Below are 23,071 nucleotides of genomic sequence, written 5' to 3'. Positions count from 1 at the left end.
CTCAGCTTTTCCTCCTGGGTTTTAAACTATTTTATGTCTTAACTATAATCTTTTGCTCCAGGTAGCTACAGGTTTCTTGTTTACTTTACAGTATTTTTGAACAATGCTGCTGCTTATTGTCCCTGAGTCAGTTCCAAGTTTAATGAAACAGAGGTTTGTGTCTTGCACCAGTTCTTCAGGGGCTCACCAGACAGATTGGAATAGATTCACACAGTATTTTGCTAATGCGTCTTTACTCCTGCGGACCCGGGGACCAGGGTCGCACACCGGGGACTGGAGCCGCCTCTGCCACAGTGCCGCTGACTGGGGAGGAGCCGGAGCAGGGCAAGTAGAACTGCTGCGGCACTTTCCTGCAGTTTTTAAGTGGGCTTTTTTGATTTGGTGTTCTTACGGTGGTTGTAAACCTCTCACCGTTTTCTAGAGTAGTGAGAAAGTTGATTTGGAAAGTTTTTAGTTTGTTTTCCCACGTTTCTGCGGGGAACTCGAGTTTCGAGCTGCCTGCTCCACTGTTCTGTTGACACCATCTGACCATCTGCCTTTGCCTTTAGTTTTGTATCCTCCCCGCCCCCATATCTCCTTGCCTTCATTTGGAAGTTTGCTCTCTCCTTCCCTTCTCTCTCCTCTGCCACCCATTTCTGCTTAGGAAGATCGATTTTACTTGTATTTTTTATTTCTGTTGTAGTTATTGATATTTAAACATTTGATTCCCCTCGTTATGGTTTAGAAATCCCTTAATTTTTGCTCTTATTTTTTTCTTGTAGTTTAGGTATGTATAAAATCCAAGACAATTTATTTTCTTTTTTTAGAACTATTAAGATAGTCTCAAACTTCTCCCATCTGTTATCGTTGCAAATTTAGCTGTTTTTTGTTTACTTAAATATTTACCCCTTCTAGTATCATTTACTCCTTCTGCATTTCTGAATTTTTTATCCAGTACCATTTCCCTTCAACCTAAGAAGTTGCTGTAGCTTTCTTTCTTGCACTGGTCTGCTGGAGACAAGGCCTCTCAGCCCTTGTCACTTGACAAATGTATGTCCATGTTTCATACATTTGTTAAGGTAATTTTCATGGGATATAGACTTAACGCTCTTTTCCTTCACCACTTTAAAGACGTTTCTCTTTTTCTTATGTCCTCTCTTCCTTTAGGGGAGAATTCAGCTGTCAGTCACATTTTCTACCTTCATGCAATCTGTTTTATTTTCCAGCCTACCACAAAGAGGTTTGTCTTTTTGTTGTTTAAAAGTGTGATTGTAGAATGTCTAGTATCGATTTTTAAAAAATTCTCCTATGTGAGGTTCACTAAATTTCTTGAATTTGTTAATTGTTATCTTTTACCAGTTTTAGAAGTATTTGATTTCACCGAACATTTCTCTGTGTTGCCGTCTGTCTCATTTTCCTCTGGTGTCCAGCTGTACACGTGGTCATCTGGTGTTCTCTCAGAGATCTCAAACATACTGTTGTGTTTGGTTCTCCTTGTTTGTATCCTTTTGTTTTAACTTGATAATTTCCAATGACCTGTTTTCAAGTTCACTGATCCTTTATCTGTTGTGTCCAGTTTGCAGTTGATATCTGATATAGCTTTTATTTCTAGCATTTTATTTTGAATATTTTTGTAGTTTCCGTCTCTGCTACATTTTCCCATGTGTCCCATATTATTATCTTTTCAAGTTCATTTTAGAATTTCTGTCATAATTTATGTTCTCTTTATTATTTCAATATCTGGGCCCTTTGTGTCTGATTCCTTTTATTGTTTCTTTTCTTGATCGTCGGTTACAATTTCTTGTTTCTGTGCACGTTTGTAATTTTTTGTGCCAGTTCTGTAAAGTCAATAAACACTATCTCTAGGAATGGGCTTACCCCTTCTTCTTCTTCTAGTCTGTTAGGTTGTTATATTGGATTATGTTTGTTGCATTTGATTAAGGGGCTGAGTCAAGCTGACCTGTAGCTTGTATAGATTTGGCCTTCTGGCAGCTTTAGTTTATCATTGCTTTTAAATACTTTGAGTGTAAGTTCAGGAGGTGTTCTTGGTTTTGTTTTTTTGTGGTTTTTTTTTCCCTATCAAGGGGACTTGAAAATGGGCAAGGTGTCTGAAGCTCTCTCTGTGCTTTACAGCTAAGCCACTAGGTTTCTGAACTGATGGAGAGAACTTGTGTTTTTTTCTTCATTAGAAGAAAACCACCTGGTTGCTAGTTCTCATTCTCCAGGTTTTTGTCCAGCTTTCCATGCCAAAACAGAGCTCCTGTTCCTCTACCCCAGCCCAGATCTTGGTGTGTAGCTGTCTTATACTCTATGAAGTTGAGTTGCCCCTGCAGGGGTTTTCTCAGCTTTGCTGTGCCACCAGAACCCTTCAGTTGTTGGCTGTCTGAGAGCCTCAGAGGGATCTGTCTCAGTTGGGCTTTCTGGCTCTGTTCCCCATCCACAGCATTAGCTAGCTTGGGGAGGCTGCATATACTCCCTGGGTTTGTCTCTCTTGGTTCTTCTGCCCTTCCTCCTGCCTTTGGTGTACTGACCTGATACACTTAGTGAATACCTGTGGGAATCTGTCGATGGGTGGGTGTGGACTCTTTGTCACAGGTGTGCCTTGAATTTTACTGTATCACTCCAGTCCACATGCCATTGTTCTGGGTCTGGCCAGTTTCTGCCTCCGCTGTCTAAGGCAGACAGACCCTTTATCCTCCTGGGTCTTTCCCGGGCATTCCAGCACATCCATTAATCACTTCGGAGTCACGGAAGTATTGTCATTTTCTGTGACTTACTCATTTAGGCTTCATTTCACCCTTAATTCTTTTACTTAAAAAAATACTATGATTTTGTGATTAATATAGCTTATATTGGATAGTGTGAGAATGATCATTATCTCTTGTAAATGTCTCTTACTTAATACCAGGAGGTATTTTTTAAATTTTTCCTCTGACATTGCCTTCAAAAACAGAGAATATATCTTCATCAACCATATATTTCTCATAACATTAACTGTAATGATAGGTAACATACATTAAGTACCTACTGAATGCCAGGTACCGGTACCTTGGTGAACACTTTAAGTGCAATATCCCATTTAATACTCACAAACTTGGGAATAGGCATTATTATGTCATCTCCATTTTCCAGATGAGAGATTAAGTGGAAAGGTCAATATTATACAAGCAGTTAGTGACACTTTTGAACTCAGGGTTGTCTGTTTTGGGAGCAGAGCTTGAAAATTCACATTTCTAGTTAGGGCAGGTATGTGAGATAAATGAGTGCAGTGAGTAGGATATAAAAAATAACAAAGCAAGCAGAACAGTGAATGACAGTTAACATTCATCTGCATACTGGTGAAACATCAAGCGTAATCGAGTCTGTGGCATAGTCCCTTGGAGAACACATTCAAAAGGGCCTGGCACTTCCAGCTCCAGTCAGTTGTTGCCTGTGCGAGAATGTGGGTCCAGTATTTCACATGTCCTGATTTTTCAATAGAAGCCAGAAATATGTATTTTTCATTTGAAAACACTCAGTTTCTAAATGCTAGCTGGTGGTTCAAATAAAAATAAAATAAAACCCAGTGTGCAGACCTGCACAGTGAGTCTAAAAACATGTTGGTGGGGCCAGCTCATTCCCTGGGCAGCCCGTGTGCAGCCTGTGCAGTAAGCCTGGCCTCTGAGGCCCCTGGCCACGCTGTCTCTCAGGGGCCGCCTTGATGCCTGCCTTTCACCTGTGCACTGCAAGTTAAGGAAGTGAAGACCTGCTCTTGAACAAATATATTTTATTTACTGCTCATTAGGGTATTTTTTTTTAAATCCTGAATTCTTTATCTGCCATAAAGTAGTAGAGTTCTCTTATAAGGCATAACCTGCATTAAGTTGATGTGAGACTCCAAGTATCACTGACTATTTCGTTTATTCTGGTTCATTAATCATGACTCCCCCTCTCCTCTGCCCTTTCTCTGCCACAGCTTTCGCTTTCAGAAGAACAGAATGACATAACGAAAAATGGCTGTGAATCTAAAGAGCTGGTCTACCTCGTGCACATTGCGTGTCAGGTAATTTTGTGGGTGTTTTCCATGTCACATAAAATGCAATAAGAATTATTTTCAGGGACTATTTCTTTCCGTAATGAATTTCTCACATTGCCTAACAAAATACACAAGAAAATACTTGTACACTATTGAAATTGGTCTACGAATGACTCTTGTTCAGAAAATAAATGGTATCCTTTTAAAAAGAAAATAATGTGTTCATACAGTACTGAGTGGAGTGTGCAGTTTAGCACTGCACCGTACATGGCTTCTGTCTGCATTTTCACACAGTGTTTTTAAGGTTTTAGACACTCGTAAATTAATAAAAGTGACTATGATAACATAGATGTTCTATTTTATTCTTTCTCCTAGTCATTTGGGTTTTTCTATATGTACTCAAAGTTGAGACAGTCCATTTAAAAGGGTCATTTCTATAGATATTTAATTTACAGACATAAATGAAAATTCTCCTTGTAAGATCAAGGGAAATACGTTGTTTACGGTGAGGTAATAAGAGCACAATATGTTGTGAAACAGCAGGCTACATTGTCTCTGCCTCAGATGCTCACTTTGCGAAGCAAGGTGGTGAGTTCTACTGTGGCATATCAGTGTAATATGTGTGTGTATGTTTTAGAACTGTGCTTTTTAAAATTTTTAATTTTATTATTGTTTTTTAATCCTTACACAAGGATATATTTATCGATTTTAGAGAAAGAGGAAGGGAAAGAAACATTGGTGTTAGAGGGAAACATTGATAGGGTTGCCTCCTATACTCACCCCAACCGGGGATCTAACTCACAACCTAGGTATGTGCCCTGACCAGGAATCGAACCCGCAGTCTTTTGGTGTACAGAATGATGTTCCAACCCACTGGGCCACCTGGCTAGGGAATCATGACTTGCTTTTAGTGAGATTTAAATTATGTCATAGGTAGCATTGAATATTTCCTCCATCAGGTAATCAGATACTGTTTACTTAGTATGTGTTCATTGAGCTTTCTGCCTATTTTTGAATTAGCCATTGTAAAGCAAGTGTTTTCAAGGAAATCTTTCTTATATACAAAGATTTTAGTTTTCTTTGGGAGTAAGATAGGGACATTTATGTTCTTTTTTCCTAAACAGTATTATTTATGTACATGAAGTTAAAAATTAAATAGCCTGGAAAAGTCTGATGCTTATCTCATATGGGAAATACTTAGTCTTGTTGGCTTTAAGGAAAACCTTTCAAAATTAAGTGCTTTTATTTATAGGTGTCAGAATATGATATTGGAAACTGATTTGGTTTTTATATGAGTAATATGTCTAAAGTCACATATCGTTTATCCATGTTTTATTGTGTGTCATCTCAGTTCCTCTGAGGAAGTAGGCAGCTCTGAATCACTAAGTTTCATCTCATATTTCATAGGATTTTTCTATTTGGTGAGTTAATTTTTAAGTGGAAATGTTAAGTGCTCTTGTGATGAACCTCGACTAACAGATGACTATAAACCATGTCTTCTTCATCTAGCGTATGTGGTGGGCATGTCATAATGAATTTATTAATCCCTCTACTCTAAAGCCTGTTAGCATCTTTTGTTCTCACTATTAATTTCTGTATGTTCTGACAATGCAGATACTTTCATTCTCTTAAGTAAAGCACAGTGTCACAAATATCTGTGTTTTTTTAAAAATTGACTTTCAAAAGTTATCTATAATATTTTGATACCATACATTAGAATGTGTAATTGTTATTTGGTTATGCTTCCATAAATAGTGACCTAGATAATTAGGTTATTTCCTGGTTGTAAATATCTTGTCAGGCTGCTTACCAGATTTTAGGCTACTTGGTGTACTATTTATTACATCAAAGCAGTAATTTACTGCATTGTAACAATGCCATCACACGTCTCTGCCTCCCTGTAAACAGTCATTGATGCATTCCCATGGCTTACTTTCTGTATCCTGCCACAGAGATTGGCCATAAACCATACTAAATGAGAGTCACGTATTTTTTATAACTGCAGGAGACTCACAATCAAACTCTCTAATTTTGCAAATGAGGAAATTGAGGCCCAAATTACTGAGGTGGCTTTCCTAAGCTATATGAAACCTTAGCAGGAGCTGCTAAGGACTTCATTGTTCTGATTGCCAGTTTTTCTTGCATCTCCTTGGAATTTACAAACAACAACAACAGAGTTGAGAGATTGTTTAGTCTTCAGATGAGATCATTGCATGCTGATGCAATATGTCCATTCCAGATACACTTATGCATGCATTTCATATCTTTGCTAATTTCTGATTTTAATGATGTGCTCTTGAAATTCTTATTTAACCAGTATTCTTGGTGCTTCATCTTAACCCAATTTTTTCCCTTATTCTTTCATAGAAAATGGCCAATTAAATTGTGAAGATTTCCCCTTCTATAGGTTGAGTGACATTGATTCTTTTAGGTCTTACCTTTGAACCTTTTAATTGTGTCTTTGTCTCTGCCCTTCAAAGTTTTGATTTCTTTTTAAATCGTGAACTCAGAAATGTAAACCATGATTTTCATAATGAATTGATCCAGATTTAGTAGGCATTTTTGATCACCTGTGTGTAGTGCACAGATACTGTGACATGCGGGCTGTCATTTAATTCCTACAACAGTCTGTGAGGTGAACAGTCTGGTTTCCATTTTACAGATGATGAATCTAAGACTCAAAAGTGTTAATTAAAGAGAAAGATCAAGATTTGAGCCTTAAGTCTAGTGGGATTTTTTCCTGTTTTTTCCCCATTTTCTAATATGATTCATTCTTGGTTGGCTACTCTGAAATTTGTAAGCATATCCCAAATGGTAATAAAAAATTATAAAAGACATGGAAACTGACCACCTAAATCTCTTTAAAATTTTTTTAAATTATTGATTTGAGAGATGGGGGAGAGAAACATCAGTTTGTTGCTCTATTTATTTATGTATTCACTGGTTGACTCTTATATGTGCTTTGATGGGAGATGGGACCCACAACCTTATTGTATCGGGACGATGCTCCAAACAACTGAGCTACCCGGACAGGGCCCCACTGAGCTTCTCTGCATGACTTCAGTGGACAGGACCTAGGTAGCCTGTATGTATTAATTAAGATACTTATAGAGAGAACTTTAAGTGGAAGTCTCAAATCAAGAGCCTATAAGGGAGAGTCTAGACCAACTGGGTTTAATATTATAAGAGATTATAAGTCTTGGTGATAGTAAAAATATTTTTTAAAGATTTTATTCATTTATTTTTAGAGAGGGAAGGGAGGGAGGGAGGGAGAGGGAGAGAGAGAGAAACATCAATGTGTGGTTGCTGGGGGTTATGGCCTGCAACCCAGGAATGTACCCTGGCTGGGAATCGAACCTGGTACACTTTGGTTCCCAGCCCGCGCTCAATCCACTGAGCTACGCCAGCCAGGGCGATAGTAAAAATATTTAACAGCTGACACAGCATGGGCCCGGTGCAATTGGAGTAGATACATGCCATACAGACCAAGTTATCCATACTGGTGTGTCCCAGCTGGATATCGACCATGGATAGAACAACTCTCCTGAGTGCCTTGGAGAACAGGCTTTTAGTGCCCTGCTGGAGCTGTCAACTCCCGCCCTCCTATAGTAATTATTATTTAGAGGAAGTTGCCTTAACCAATATATGCATATTGTACTTTAGATATTCCCTCCCTTATCTTTTTATTCTGTTCTCCAATTAAATAAACTGGGGGGAAAAGTGTTACGTAGGAAAAACAAGTTAGCTAGTGTGGGTGAAGAAACACTTTCCAATTTGTACCATAATATTTATCTGAATGGGAATACTTTTTTTTCTGGAAAATCATACTAATTCTTCCTCTGTTTCCCCTACTTTTCAAGAAACAATGTATTCAGTTGGAAATCAATGAAAATTAATACAAACCTCAGGAAATTCAGGAATAGGGTAAACTTTTGTTTCAAATGTTAAAAGTTCAATAATTAAAAGCCAAAATTAGGTAAACCCTGCCACTAAGTATATTGAGCCCCACTACATAGAATAAAGCATTTATAAATGTAATGACACTGGTAGTGAGTCTTAAAAACATTCAATATTCTGTGTTTTTATTCTTTAGCAAATAAGCAAACATCAGCTTTTAAGGGTTAATTTTAAAATAACAATTTTACATCTAGCTGTTGCAAGAATTTATTTTTAACATGTGCTGTAATGAAAATCCTGTTCTGGTCTTTCCCTTTTGTAAGTATAGTTTTGTTATTGTAAGAATAATTGTTGCTTCATAAATACTAAGTATTTTATTGTCCCTTAGTAAGCTTTAGAGTAGTTGAAATGAATGTTTCTTACTGCAGTTGGATTGTATTCACTTTCTCTATATTTTAACTAGAATTCATCAATATAATAGTTTATTTTTTCCCTGAAGATCAAGTGTTTTGTAAGTATTTACAGTAATATAAAGGCTCCACTGTGTCCCAGTTGGTTTTAGGGGACTACCTCTTTACCTCAAAATATCTCCTGTATTTTGATGCTTGAAATTCCAACATCAGAAATGCATTCCTGAGTATTAAATATCTCCTCCACTCAGTCCATTTAGAAAATGCTGTTACTGGGGGTGGGGTTGCCTATTAACATTTGGAGAGCATCTGTACAAATGAAATATGTAGGCTGATTGTTATTTGAACCTCGTACCTCTTCTGTGAAATGCAGGTGTTGCCATTCCCAAGTTACAGATGAGTAAACTGCTGCTCACAGGTGTTAAGTCACTTGTGTCAGGTCCTGTATCTAGGACGAGGCCAGGCTGAGGTTTAAGTCGGGTCTGTCCCTTTGCTCGGAGGTTTATCATATAGTTAAAGACGCCATTCACAGTATTAACTTTCCCATGATACAGATGCTTCCAAGGACATGGGTGAAGACTGTTCTTCTCAGGAAGAACAGCAGTTCTATCTTGAATTTGCCTATCTCTTCCTATCTCTGCTATTACCAAGCTTGCATAAGCCATTATCTCTTGTTGAGCCAGTGTGATAGAATCTGGGTTTGCACCCTGTAATTGAACATAACCCTCTAAACCGCCAAAGTGGTGTAAAGTGTTCACTGAAACACGTTAGTCTTAGGGTTAAAGCTCTACAACAGATTTTCACTGTGTTGAGAGCTAAACCCAAACTCCCTACTTAGCAAGGCCTGTGAGGACCCTGCACCCATGTGGACAGGCCTGCCTCTTCTGCTTCATGTCATGATAGTCTTCTCACTCCTATGTTCTGGTCACACTGGCTTTAGTCAGTTCCTAAAAGACCCTCAGCTTTTTCCTACAACAAGGCACTGAACGTTGATTAGCCCATAACTACTCACACTGAGCGCTTGGGTGTTCAGTGCCCTTTCCGTTCTCAGGATCCAGCTTAGCTATCATGTCCTCAGAAGGGCTATTGCTGCCACCCTACGTGAAGTAGGTTCTTCCTTATTTCTTTATAGTACAACACCATCATTATTTCATTTATGTATTTATTTACTTTAAAAAGTATTTGTTTTCTCATTTAGAAATAAATCCTAAGAAGTCAGAAGTTTGATGGTCCTTCCTCTGTTGCATCTCTAATGCTCACTTCAGTGCTTAGTATTATTTAGGTACTCAGACAATAACTGGTGAATAAATGAAAGAAAGAAGAACAAACTTTTGTCTTAGAAACATGACCCTGTACACATTGGGATATTCTTATTTTCTTATTTTTAAGCCTTGTCAAGAGGCTTGATAAGAGGTTGATTTTTGTTACCCATGAATAACAATCATTACTTGATAATAGTAATTTTTTAAGGATAGAAATTAGCAGGAAATAACAAGTTAGGCAGATGTGTATAAAGCGTTTTTGTTTTTTTATACTATAATTGAACTTCTAAAATATTCTTATCATTTACTTTATTCTGTCTGGGAATTGGATGATTGAGACTGTTTTTTTATATATGAAATTTGAAGTCCTTTTATAGCTGCTGAAAATATGAGATATTTTACTACTTCTACAATTTACTCAGTGAATTTAACATAGTTTTAGTTGATTTACAAATTATATGTTAAGGTTTTAATTTCGTGAATGAAAATCTATAAAAAGCAGACTTCTGCTGGCACACAGATATTTTTTAAAAGTTGAAAGAAATCAATTCACTTATATGTGAAGAAATGAATTTTGAAAACCAGTCTCTAGCATTTACTTTTTGAGACTCTCAAGGTTGCTGCATTTATGTGGCTGGTTGTTGATACTTATTTCTGTGAGCAAGACTGCTTAGACAGAAGAGGACATGATTACTCTTTTAAATTAGTGAACTTCATTTTTTAGAGCAGTTTTAGATTCCCAGCAAAATTGAGAGGAAAGTACGTAGTTCCCACATGTGCACAGCCTCCTCCATGGTGGACATTCCCCACCAACAAGGTGCCTTTGTCACAATGGATGGACCTAACGTTGACACACCGTTGTCACCAAGAGCTCCCTCACAGAGGTGTGCAGTCTGTGGGTTTGGATACACTTGCAGTGCCATGTATCCGCCACTCTAGTATCACGCAGAATAGTTTCACTGCCCTGAAAGTCAGCTGTGCCCCACCTGTTCATTTCTCACCTCTCCCTAACTCCTGCTAACCACTGGTCCTTTTATTGTCTCCATAGTTTTGCCTTTTCCAGGATGTCGGATAGTTGGAATTATGCAGAAAGTAGCATTTTCAGGTTGGCTTCTTTCACTTAGTAATATGCGTTTAAGTGTCCTTTATGCTTTTCTACAGCTTCCTTACTTCTTTTTATTGCCAAACAATATTCCATTGTTTGGGTGTACCACAATTTATTTATTCATTCATTCATCAGCTGAAGATTGCTTCCAAGTTTTGGCAGTTACAATGAAAGCTTCTATAAGCATTTGTGTGTAGGTTTTGTGTGGCCATAACTTCTCAGCTCATTTGGGTAACCATCAAGGAATGTAATTGTTGGACCCTATGATTAGAATATGTTTAGTTTTGTAACAGACTAACAAACTGCCTTCCAGAGTGGCTGTACTATTTCATCAATGAAGGAAAGTTCCTGTTGCTTCACATTCTCGCCAACATTGGGTGATATCAGTTTTCTGGAGTTTTGTCATTCCAGTAGGGGTATAGTAGTATTTTGCTGCTGTTTTAATTTGCATTTCTCTGATGACCTACAATGTGGAATATCTCTTCATATGTTTATTTGTCATCTGTGTAGCTTTTTGGTGAGGTGTCTGTTAAGGGCTTTTACCCATTTTTGAATCAGTTGCTTTCTTATTTTTGATGTTTAAAGAGTTCTTTGTGCATATTTTAGATAACAGTTCCTTATCAGACACGGCTTCTGTGAATAGTTTATCCAAGTCTGTGGTTTGTCTTTTTATTGTCTTGACAGTGTCTTTGACAGCAGGAAATTTTAAGCTCAGTGAAATGCAGCCTATTAGTTTTTTCTGTTACGGATCGTGCCTTTGGTATTATAGCTGAAAAGAGTTACCACCAAACCCAAGGTCATCTATATTTTCTTCTAGGAGTTTTATTGTTTCGCATTTTACATTAAGGTCTGTAATCCATTTTGAGTCAGTGTTTTTGAAAGTTGTAAAGTCTATGTCTAGAGTAATTTCTCTTTGCCTCTGGATGTCCAATTGTTACAGCACCATTTGTTAAAAGACTGTCTTTTCTACATTCTATTGCCTTTGCTCCTTTGTCAAAGATCAGCAGACTGTTTTTAGGTGGGTCTGTTTCTGAGCTCTCCATTTTGTTCCATGGATATGTATGTCTATTCGTTTGTCAATATCATTCTTTATGATAAATCTTGAAGTAAGATAGTGTCAGCCCTCCAGCTTTGTTCTTCATCAGTACTGTGTTAGCTGCACTGGTTTTTTTTGCCTCTTCAGATGAAATTTAGAATCAGTTTGTTGACATCCACAAAAATAATTTGCTGGCGTTTTGATTGCAGTAACATGTGAATGTATAAATTAGGTTGGGAAGAACTGATATCTTGATAATATGGAGTCTTTCTCTCCATAAAAAAGATATATCTTTCCATTTATTTAGCTCTTTGACTTCTTTCACTGGAGTTTTTCAGCTTTCCTCATATAGATCTTGTACACGTTTTGTTAGATTTATACCTAAGTATTTCATGCTAATGTAAATGTTATTGTGTTTTTACCAGTACTGCACACCCACATTTTTGGCCCAAACTTTCAGGAAAAAATCCTTCATTTTAATTTCTTAAAAAAGATTTTTATTTATTTATTTTTAGAGGGAGGGAAAGGGAAGGAGAAAGAGGGAGAGAAACATCAATATGTGGTTGCCTCTTTTATGCCCCCACTGAGGACCTGGCCTGCAACCCAGGTATGTGTCCTGATTGGCAATCAAACTGGCCAACCTTTGGTTTGCACGCTAGTGCTCCATCCACTGAACCACACCAGTCAGGGCTTAATTTTTTAATTGAATTTTAATTTTTATATGTAGAAATAAAACTGATTACTGTATTCCAGGGTATTATTTTGCATACAGATATCATTATTGCTTTCCAGAGTTACATGTTTAATACACTTATGCATAAACATAAATAAAAGAATTAAAAACATTTATTTATATAGATACAGAATTAGTACAACCCATGTATAATGCGCACTCTTATTTCTCCCTCAAAAACTTGTGCAAAAAAAGTGTGTATTATGGATGGCAAAATATGTTAATTTCAAATTTCACTTACTCATTGCTAGTATATGGGAAAGCAATTGACTTTTGTACATTAACCTTGAATTTTGCTGTTTTACTATAATCACTTATTTCAGAATTTTTTTTGTCAATTCTTTTTTCATATTTTGCCTAGATGGTCATGCCATCTATTCAGAAAGGCAGTTTTATTTTTTCCTTCCCAATCTGTATCTTTTATTTCTTTTCCTTGTCTTATTGCATTAGCTAGTAATTCCAGTACAGTGTTGAAAAGCATTGATAAGAGGGGACATCTTGGCCTTATTCCTAATCTTAATCAGAAAGCTTCAAGTTTCTCAACGTTAATTGTCATATTAACTGTGAGGTTTTTAAATGTTTTATTTATTTATTTTTAGAGAGAGGGGAGGGAAGGGAAGGAGAAAGTCAACGTGTGGTTGCCTCTTGCACATGCCCTACTGAGGACCTGGCACACAACCTAGGTATGTGCCCTGACTGGGAATCGAACCAGCAACCCTTTGGTTTTTCAGGCCCATGCTCAGTCCACTGAGCTACACCAGCCAGGGCATAACTGTGAGTTTTAATAGGTATTCTTTATCAGCCTGAGGAAGTTCTCCTGTATTCCTAGTTTACTGAGATATTTTTATCATGAATGTTACATTTGGTCAGATACTTTTCTGTATCTGTTGATGTGATCCTGGAATTTTTTTCTCTTATGATGATGTCACGGATTACATTAATTGACTTTGAATGTTGAACCAGCCTTCTGTATCTGGGATAGATTCCACTTGATTGTGGTGTATAATTATTTTTATATGTTATTGGATTCTAGTAGCTAAAATTTTATTGAGGAGTTTTACATTGATATTCACAAGAGATATTGGTCTGTATTTTTTCTTTCTTGTTCTAGCCTCATAGAATGAATTAGGAAGTATTCTCTCTGCTTTAATTTTTGAAAGTTATTGTAGGGAATTGGTATAATCTCTTCTTTAAATGCTTGGTATAATTCACCAGTGAATCCAGTTTGACCTAGTCCTTTCTTTTTTGGAAGTTTATTAGTTATTTATTAAGTTTACTTTACAGTTATAGACCTATTCAGATTGTTCATTTCTTGTGTGAGTTTTGATAGATTGTGTCTTTCAAGGAATTGGCCCATTTCATTGTTGTTATGAAATTTGTGGGCATACAAATTGTTTATAGTATAGTATTCCTTTATATGTTTATAGGGTCTGTTGTGATGTTCCCTTTTTCATTTCTGATATTAGTAATGTGTGTCCTCTCTTTTTTTCCCCATACTTATCTTGGATTGAGTTTTATGATTTCATTGATTTTTTTCAAGGAACCACTTTTAAAAAAATTTTTGTTTATTTATCTTTAGACAGAGGGGAAGGGAGGGAGAGAGAGGGAGAGAAACATCAGTGTGTGGTTGCCTCTTGTGCGCCCCCTACTGGGGACCTGTCCTGCAACCCAGGCATGTGCCCTGACTGGGAATTGAACGAGTGACCCTTTGGTTTAGTGCCCAACCCACTGAGCCACACCAGCCAGGGCATCATGATTATGTTGGTTATCTCACTTGATTTTCTGTTATCAAGTTCATTGATTTCTGCTTTTATTTTTATTTCTTTTATTCTGCTTACTTTGGTTTCAATTTGTCCTTCTTTCTCTATTTTCCTAAGATGGAATTTTAGATGATTGAATTTGGATCCTTCTCTTCTAATATATGTGTTCAATGCTATCAGTAATCCTGTTAAGCACTGCTTTTGCTGCATCTCATGCATTTTGATATGTTGTATTTTAATTTTTAGATTTTCCTGTGGGAGATTTTTCTTTGACCCATGTGTTATTTGGAAGTGTTTTGCTTAACCTTGCCGGTATTTTGGGACTTTCCTGTTGTCTTCTTGTTATTGATTTCCAGTTTAATTGCATCATGATTTGAGAGCAGAAATTGTATTTAAAAATTTAAATTTGCTAGCATTTGTTTTATGGCCTAGAATGTGGTCTCTTGGTAATGATCCATGTGAGCTTGAGAGGGATGTTTTTTGAATGAAGTAATCTATAGATGTGCATTATATGCAGTTAATTGATGGTGTTGTTGAGTTCAAATACGCTCTTCCTGATTTTCTGCCTGCTGGATCTGTCCATTTTTGTTAGAGGGATGTTGAAGTCTCCAACTGTAATAGTGGATTCACCTATTTCCTTTCACAGTTCTATCAGTTTGTGCTCCACGTGTTTTGATTCCTTAATGTAGGCATTAAGGATTGTTACTTCTTTTTGGAGAATTATCTTCTATGTTATTATATAATGCCTTTCTTCCCAGATAACTGGCCTCAATCCGAGTTCAGCTCTGTGTGAAATTAATGTAGCTACTCCTGCTATCTTTTGATTAGTGTCAGCATTGTACATCTTTTGCCATTAAATTTACAAAATTCATAATTTATAACATTTATAAAATTCTTTATATTAAATTTAAGATTTCACTCCCCAACATTGAAACTTATAATTCAGCTAATGTGGAAAACCACTTTCGACCTCTGACAATACATTAACTCTTCCCTGGCTAAACCCTCATATGAATAACAGTAATCAGTAAGAATATTCTTTTGTCCTTTTAGTTACTGAGCTTTTGGTGACCAGTCATTTGTTCTGCTAGATACCATGGGGTTTTGACTGGAAACTTTGTTCCCTAATTCTGATATGTTCAGTTCAGAAAGTTTTTTAAATTAAAGGAGCCATTTCTGGTACTCTACAAGGCACTTTATATTACTATTACTGCATGCAATTCTTAATCAGCCAGGATTTACTGGGACACCCTAGAGCCAAGATTTTAGCTACTTCTTTATTTCAGTAGTAGATAAATCTATATAGCTTCAGCATCTGTGCAAGTAACGTAAGTAAGAAAAATGGCTTGGTGTGGCAATCACTTTGACAAATTCAACTGTGCTGTCCTGTTCCTAAAGGTGTTCATACACAATTTTTCAAGCATTGCCCGCCAAACCCAAGTCAGAGGACAGAATGGGTGAATTTAAAATGCTTGGATGAGGGCAGCTAACAAGTTCTTGTCCAAATGCAAATTTAAATTACTTTATTTGACACTTACTTTGGTCCCTATTCTTTCACACATATCAGTAAGTAAAAGTCATTTAAATGGAGAAGATGAACAGGTTTCTGGTTAGGAATATGCAATTCACACCAAAGTGGTATTATTACTCTGGAGGCCAGTTTGGCAAATTTAAAATGAAGTTGCTAATGGCCATACATTAGGATCAGCGGTCCCGCTTGCAGGCAGCTCCTGCGGAGACTCTCTCCTACATGTGTGGGGCGAGACGGGGACGTGTTCACTGCAGTGCTGCATGCCGAAGTGCCAAGCATGAAACCCTCACTCCCCTCCCACAGGGCAGTGGGCAAGTAGACTGGGGTTTTACTCCTCCAGGAAATTATACTCTAGCATTTGTCTAATAATAAAGCTACCTATGTTTTCCATGACAACATGGAAAAAGTGCAACATGCTGTTCATGTTCCAAAAATACGTGAATTATGTCAGATTCAAAACAATAGTATACATTATTTATGGATTATTAATATGTAGTAAAGATGTAAAGCATGTATTTGTGCGTGATAACAATGCACATTAACTCCAGTCCTTACCTTTAGAAGGAGAACATGAGAGAATGGGGCTTTACATCTGCGGTAATTGCTCTTTAAAAATGTTGGGAGCCTTGAAACAAGAGTCAACAATGTATTTAATCTCTGTGATAGAGACATGGGTGCATGTTGCTATTTTTTTTGTACTTTTCTGATATTTGAAATGTTGCATAATTTTCAATATGTGTATAAGTGTGAAAGAAAAATTATTGCAACTCTGCGATAAGAAGTTTGTCTCTATTTTTTCTGCCTTTGTAGTGTATTTTTATTTTTTTTTCTTTTTGCCATCCCAAAGAGAGAAGTATTTACCCCCCTGTGGTCATTCAGGAAAGTGTTGGGTAGAAGGCATCTGTTGAACTAAACAAATGAAGGAGCTTAACTTGATTGAACAAGGAGTGAAAGAATGACTTTCCAGGGTAGACAGAATAGCACTTAAAACTCATGGAGGCAAGAAAGGGCATACATCCCATCAAATGAAGGAATGGAAGTAACTGAGCATAGCTGGAAGCAAAGAAAGGGCGTGGACCAGTAGTGAATGAGATCAGACTATCAGTGTAGACAGGACCCAGGCAATGAAAGCTCTGATGTGTGCAAATATATTTGGGCTTAATCCTATGGATCAATGGTTGTCAATTCTGATTGATCACCAGAATTATCTGGATCCCATTCTAGAGTGATTATGCTAGCATTTCCTAGAATAGGGACTAGAACACTATCCTTTAAATGTAGGATCTGTTTGTTAAAAGTGCCACATCTATTCTCTTATCTTATTCTAACAACTGTCTGAAAGAGGAGATCTATGTAATGGAGACTTGTAGTCCAAAGTAGAATTAGATAATTTGTTGTGCTAGTTTTTGACATACCTCTGTTTAAAATTCAGCACCTCCCCTATGAGTGTTACCTTCTGTTTCTGTGCCATTTGGCTGAGGAGAATGGAGAAGAGCTACACAAAAAATGTGTCTTTCATTCTGAGATGACTGGTTACTTTGGAGGGTTATTCTTCTAGTTCTTCCAGGTTTTTAGGAGATGAAAGTCTCCATATAAAAATAGGTTATATTGAAAAACCAGATGCTGTGCACTCAGGACCTGTTCATCGCTGCTGACCACACTGTTTTTTAATGATTTTTGCCAGTGTGAACTGATAAGTGTTGTGTTTTGTATTGGGGGGAGCAGAGTGAGGGAGGAGATCATAGGCAGGGAGCGTTAGCAATATTCCAGGTAAGAAATGATGTGAGTCCTCACTGAAGCTATGGCTATTGGAAGTAATAGATTCAAGATAAAATTAGAAGACAGTAGGTACTAAAAATGCTCTATGAATAGGTTTTTATTTTTAATGAGTTTGTGAGATTGGGCAAGGAAAGGAAGAAAACCTGAGAAGTGGGGAGAAATAATGGGTTTTAGGTAATATATGCATATCAAATCATTATATGAGGACCTAATTTTAATATTAGTATATTTCTAGTGTCAGTCACAGAAGATGTTAGTGATAAGTTGGTTTTATTTTTCTTTAATTTGTAATGGTTTTCTGTCACTCAAAGTTATTTTATGGCCCCTTCTGCAGGGTAAGGTTGTAGGCTGTGTGAGCCATTTAACGGTGGTTATCCCCGGAGAGTGGAAGGACTCTGATGAGTGGTGGGAAGAGGGTTAGTGGGGAGTTTGGGCTCAGGGTCCGTTATTGATCTTCCAACATAATGTAATGCACCAGATTGTTTTGGGGTTTACCTTTTTATTATTGCATTAATAGCAGCTTTCCATTAGAAAATAGAAAGTCCCCTGAATGAAATACCATTTTAGAATAAGGCCCGGTTCATAAGCATTTTCTAATAGAGATGAATTATAGGAGCCTTTTTTTCTTACCCACAGGGCAAAAGTTGGATCGTTAAAAGAAGTTACGAAGATTTTCGAGTACTTGACAAGCATCTTCATCTGTGCATCTATGACCGACGGTTCTCCCAGCTCTCAGAACTTCCCCGTTCAGACATCCTGAAGGACAGCCCAGAGGTAGTTAACTGTATATACATTAGCAGAAAGTTTTGCTTGTATACTAAATAAAAGCTTATAGTGAGCACTCAGGATGATTCCTGGGATTATTTAATTATTTTGTGACTGAAAAATTAGTAAAGCTAATGGTTAGTAAAGTAGGTTTAATGTATAATTTTATAACAGAAAATCTCATATTGTAATAATATATAAATGAGCAATGTATATAAGCAGACATTCTTCAAAGAGAATATAAAATATGAAAGACCTTGACTTCAGTAATAATCATACATGGATATTGAAATAATGCTGTTTGTTTACTAATTTTTGATAGCAGACTATGTTTACACATCCACCTGCATTTCTGACAAATATTTCTAGTAAAAATATAAAGGATTTAAAACTTTTTTAAAGGGATGAGATTTTTTTTTTATAACATCAGAAAATGAAAAGAACCATCAGGGAATAAGAAATTATGAAGAATGTTTGAAAGTAGATGGGGTAAGACTTAGGAGGACGAGAAAATGAGCATGAAGTACACATGCAAGAAGACAGATGAACTAGAGATCTTCCAGGTAAAAACAGCATGCAGTCACGTGCTGCATGAAGAATTTCGGTCAGTAATGGACTGCATGTATGATGGAGGTCCCGCAAGATTATAATGGAGCTGAACATTTTCTGTGTCCTAGTGAGGTGGTCGCTGTCATAACCTCATAGTGCAGTGCATTACTCAGGTACTCAAGTGTTTATGGTGATAGAGTGTCGACACACATACTGTGCTGCCAGTCACATAAAAGTGTAGCATGTGTAATTATGTACAATACACAATACTTGATAATACATGACTGTGTTTACTATAAAATACTTTAATAGCACTGTTTTCTAATGTACTCTTTTTACTTAATGTACTGTGTTATGCCGGTAGCAGCCTTATTCATCTCATATATATTATGCCTCTTGGTTGCATCATTTTCACTTGTGCATGATTTAATCTCATGTTGGTTTGCACAGTAACATGCTGTACAGGTTTGTAAGAGCCATAGGCTACACTATATAGCCCAGGTGTATAGTGGACTACACCGTCTAGGTTTGTGTATGTGCATGCACTCGGCGATGTTCACACAGCGATGAAATCCCCTGAGGTTGTACCTCTCAGAATGTATCCCCATCAGTTAAGCGGTGCACAACTGTGAACAAACAACAGGAGGGCAAACAGAGGGCCTTGAAGAACATGATTAGTATACTCAGAGAGTGAAGCAATCACATTCATAGAGTGAGAGCAGAATTTTGCAAAAGTAAAATAATCAAGAGATCTTAGAAATGAACATATGGTCATGTAAATTAATTTTAATGATAGCAAACCTGAATAGCTAGACTACATAAAAAATGGGCACAGATAAATAGAGAATTAGCTGAAAGATCATGCTGTGTAACAATGCAGTCCTCAAAGGTATAAAAAGTTGTGAGAGAGTAGCTGGGACATGTGGAAAATAGACTGAGAAGTCCCTGCTTTCCTCTCAGTGGAATTCACTAAACATTAGTATAGGAAAATTCCCTAAAGTTAAAAAAGGCATATTTTCAAATTAAGTGGTCCCATTAAGTGCTAATGTAATGAGTGAAAAGACACACATCTAGAAACATGTAGTAAAAATTGCAAAATGCCAAAGCAGAGAGAAAACCAGAAAGGCTTCTAGAGAGCAAACAACATATTTTCTCAAGACAACAAGAATTGCATTAACATTAGACTTCTTGGCAGCTGCAGCGAATGCTCAAAAACAGTGCAGAATTCTTCCAAGTCCTGATGGGGGCCCATTTCAATTCTATAATTAATTCCAGGGCAATTAAGTATGTAGGGCAAAGTAGCAACACCATCAATCATGTAAGAACTGACACTACAGCAGAGTCTTGGGAACATTTTAAAACCACACATTTTTTTTGTATCGTTGAGAACCTGTACGCCTCTCTATCTCCATTTCCCATCTCTGTCAATCTGTTGCATAACTTTCTCTCTCATGCTGCCTCAGAACGTGGTCACTACCAGCAGGTGCTGGGTTGTTACCTATTTTAAGACAGCAGCCAGACTGAGCTGAAGTTTTGTATCATAATTCCTAATTCCTGCGGTAACCTATGTTAGGCCAGGTCAAGTTGAATTACATTCCTGGACCACTCAGCTGTCCCATGGGCTAGGATCCCATGTGGCACGGCTATCCTGCTGCGGCGGGAGAAGTACCACAGGTCCTGGGGAAAGGGTGTCAGGGTTGCTGGGAGCAACTGGGCAGAAAAGCCAAGTGTGTCCTTTCGATTAGTATCTTTTAGGTTTCCATACAAAAATAGAAAGAAAAAGCAGTAAAATTAGAAGCTGTAAAGTAGCCTGTTCCCTGATGATGATGGGTTAAATGTTAAAGTTCTGTACAAGACAAAGACTTGGTAGATGAGCGCCGTGGTTTCAGTTCAAGGCACTGTTACGACTCTGTGAAGAACCCTCTGTAACTATTAAAATGCTAGGAAATCTGCAGGTTTGCTTTTTCTCTAGAAACAACCAATTTTCAATAGTTCCTCTGACACTGTGTCTTATTTCCACTCTGAGTTACCACTGAATCTTCTCTTTCCTTGTAGTCGGTCACTCAGATGCTCGCCGCTTACCTGTCCCGCCTCTCCTCCATCGCCGGCAACAAGATCAACTGTGGCCCTGCCCTCACGTGGATGGAGGTACTCTCTAGTTCGTGCTCGTTAAGGTTGAGTTTTAAATTGGCAGCTTAAGAGATTTAATATTTGTTTAATTTTGAGAGCTATTGAGTTTTAGGAGTAACAAAATGCAGTTTCTTCTATATTCTGGAAGGATATGTGACACATTAAATATTTTTCATGTCAAATCTTTCTTTGATGGTCCAGGAAAATAGTTTTATATTGTTATTTTGGTGTTTGACATGTTAATGTATACATTTAGAAAGGTATGTATATATTTTCAGTTGACTTAATAATTGGAAATATTTTTTAGTTATTTTCAAACAAGAGACAACCTTTAAAGGATCTGATTTAAGAATCAGTCTTGGGTGACTTTTGGTCAGGATGATGGAGTAGGTAAACTCTGCTCACCTCCTTCCACGACCACATCAAAGTCACAGCTGAATTATAGAACAACTATTATTGAGATCATTTGAATACTAGCTGAAAAGAACTCCTATGACTAAGGGTATAAAAAAAGAATCCAGGTTGAGATCGGTAGGAAGGACGATGTGGAACAGACAGGTCCCAACCCCTGGTGCGGCGACTAAGAATCGGGATGGGTATCTCAGCTCAGCAGGTCTCCCCTTAGGAGCACATGGTCCCAGCCCTACTAGCCCAGGGTTTCAGTGCTGGGAACAAAAGTCCCCACAACATTTTCCTGTGGAAACCAGCGGGGATTGCATCCGTGGAAGGAAAAAAGATGTTAGAGCCCCGGGTGGTCCTCTTAAAGGGCCTGTGCATAGCCTCATTCACTCACAGACTCACTGGCACTGAGCTTGAGCACAGGGGCAACAGCTCAAAAGTGCAAGGGACATACAGGAAGGAAATACGTTTATTAACTTCAGGGTAAGGGCTGTTTGGCAGAGGTTGGGTAACTCTCTCCAGGGACAGAAGTGCTAGCAGACACCGTTGTTACCTTGTTGAACTCTGCTTCCTCCCAGCCAGCCCAGGGCAGGAGAGCACCAAAGCTGAGCTCTCTACTCATCTGGCTAACACTGTTCACCCCCTTGTAGTGAGTCCCTGAGATCCCACCCCACCCCCCCAACTTGCCTGCCTACCTCAAGTGGCTCTTTTACACACGTGATCTGCCTCAGTTCCTGCTATAGACTTTCCCAAAATATCTCAAACTTCTATAAACCCTAAACAAGCTGCTGCTGGTCTCAGCATGCTTCGTAGTTATTGCTAAGCAGCCCCAAGGCCAGCATAAGCAGCGACAGGTCTCAATTTGCATTGACTCCCATCAGATGGCTCCATGCTTGGCATAAGTGGTAGCCAGTTTTGTATTGGAAACTAGCTTCAGTTAAGCAGCTCACTACAAGTCGTGGCCAGTCTCAGCTTGTGCTGTGGTGCCCACCAGAGGATCACAAGCTCAGCACAAGTGCCAGCCAACTTCATTACACAGTATAGTCTTTCCCAAGTACCTCCAAGTTCAACACAAGTGGCAACCTACCACAGACCACTTTGCACATTCTACCATGAGGCTCCAAGCACAGTGCAAGTGAATGATGGCCTTGATCTGCACCAGTGTCCCTCCTAAGAGATCCAGAAAGAACACACCTGGCAGCCAGCTTCAGACCATGCCAGAGCACCACCATGCATCTCCACAGATGACACACACGAAGGATGGACGCAGCGGGTACCCAGCCCTGCAAAAGTCACTCCCTTTCTGTGAGCTCAGCTCCTGCACAACAGTTCATTCACTGCCCTCACAGCCAGCCCTCAAAAGCAGTGATCCTGAGGGTCAGCCCCACCCACTGGCTTATGAACAGTGATCGAAGCTTAAATACTACAGGAGGGCACACACAGCACACACAGGAGATGTCCCTAGAGCACTTGGCTTGTGTGACTAAGGAGGCTGCATCACGGGAAACCACAGGACACCTGTATAAAGCCACTGTTAAGTCTGGGAGACATAACAGCTCTACCTAATACTTTCAAACAAACACAGGGAGTCAGCCAAAATGAGGAGGCCAGAAAAAAAAGTTTCAAATAAAAGAACAGGACAAAGCTTCAGGAAAAGAACTAAATGAAATGAGACAAGCAATTTGCCAGATACAGAGTTCAGAACACTGGTTATCAGGATG

The 23,071-nt window shown here is 38.1% G+C and overlaps 1 protein-coding gene across 4 annotated transcripts in view; it reads left to right on the top strand.

The window, feature by feature from the left end:
• The window catches only part of ARHGAP32 (Rho GTPase activating protein 32), a 265,997-nt gene that overhangs the window by 149,649 nt on the left and 93,277 nt on the right, over positions 1-23,071 (top strand). For 3 of the 4 annotated variants that reach the window (XM_028527567.2, XM_036014652.1, XM_028527566.2), the window contains 3 exons: positions 3,935-4,021; positions 18,144-18,281; positions 20,877-20,969. In XM_028527567.2, coding sequence (XP_028383368.2) covers positions 3,935-4,021; positions 18,144-18,281; positions 20,877-20,969 — 318 coding nt within the window. Of the gene's footprint in view, positions 1-3,934; positions 4,022-5,131; positions 5,416-18,143; positions 18,282-20,876; positions 20,970-23,071 lie in introns of those variants that run through there. The other variant, XM_036014653.1, reaches the window with a different exon arrangement.

The sequence above is a fragment of the Phyllostomus discolor genome, chromosome 13 (genome assembly GCF_004126475.2).
Source record: "Phyllostomus discolor isolate MPI-MPIP mPhyDis1 chromosome 13, mPhyDis1.pri.v3, whole genome shotgun sequence".
In the NCBI taxonomy this organism is placed as follows: domain Eukaryota; kingdom Metazoa; phylum Chordata; class Mammalia; order Chiroptera; family Phyllostomidae; genus Phyllostomus; species Phyllostomus discolor.
Note: the sequence above shows the minus strand (reverse complement) of the source record. Positions and strands in the feature narration are given on the sequence as shown.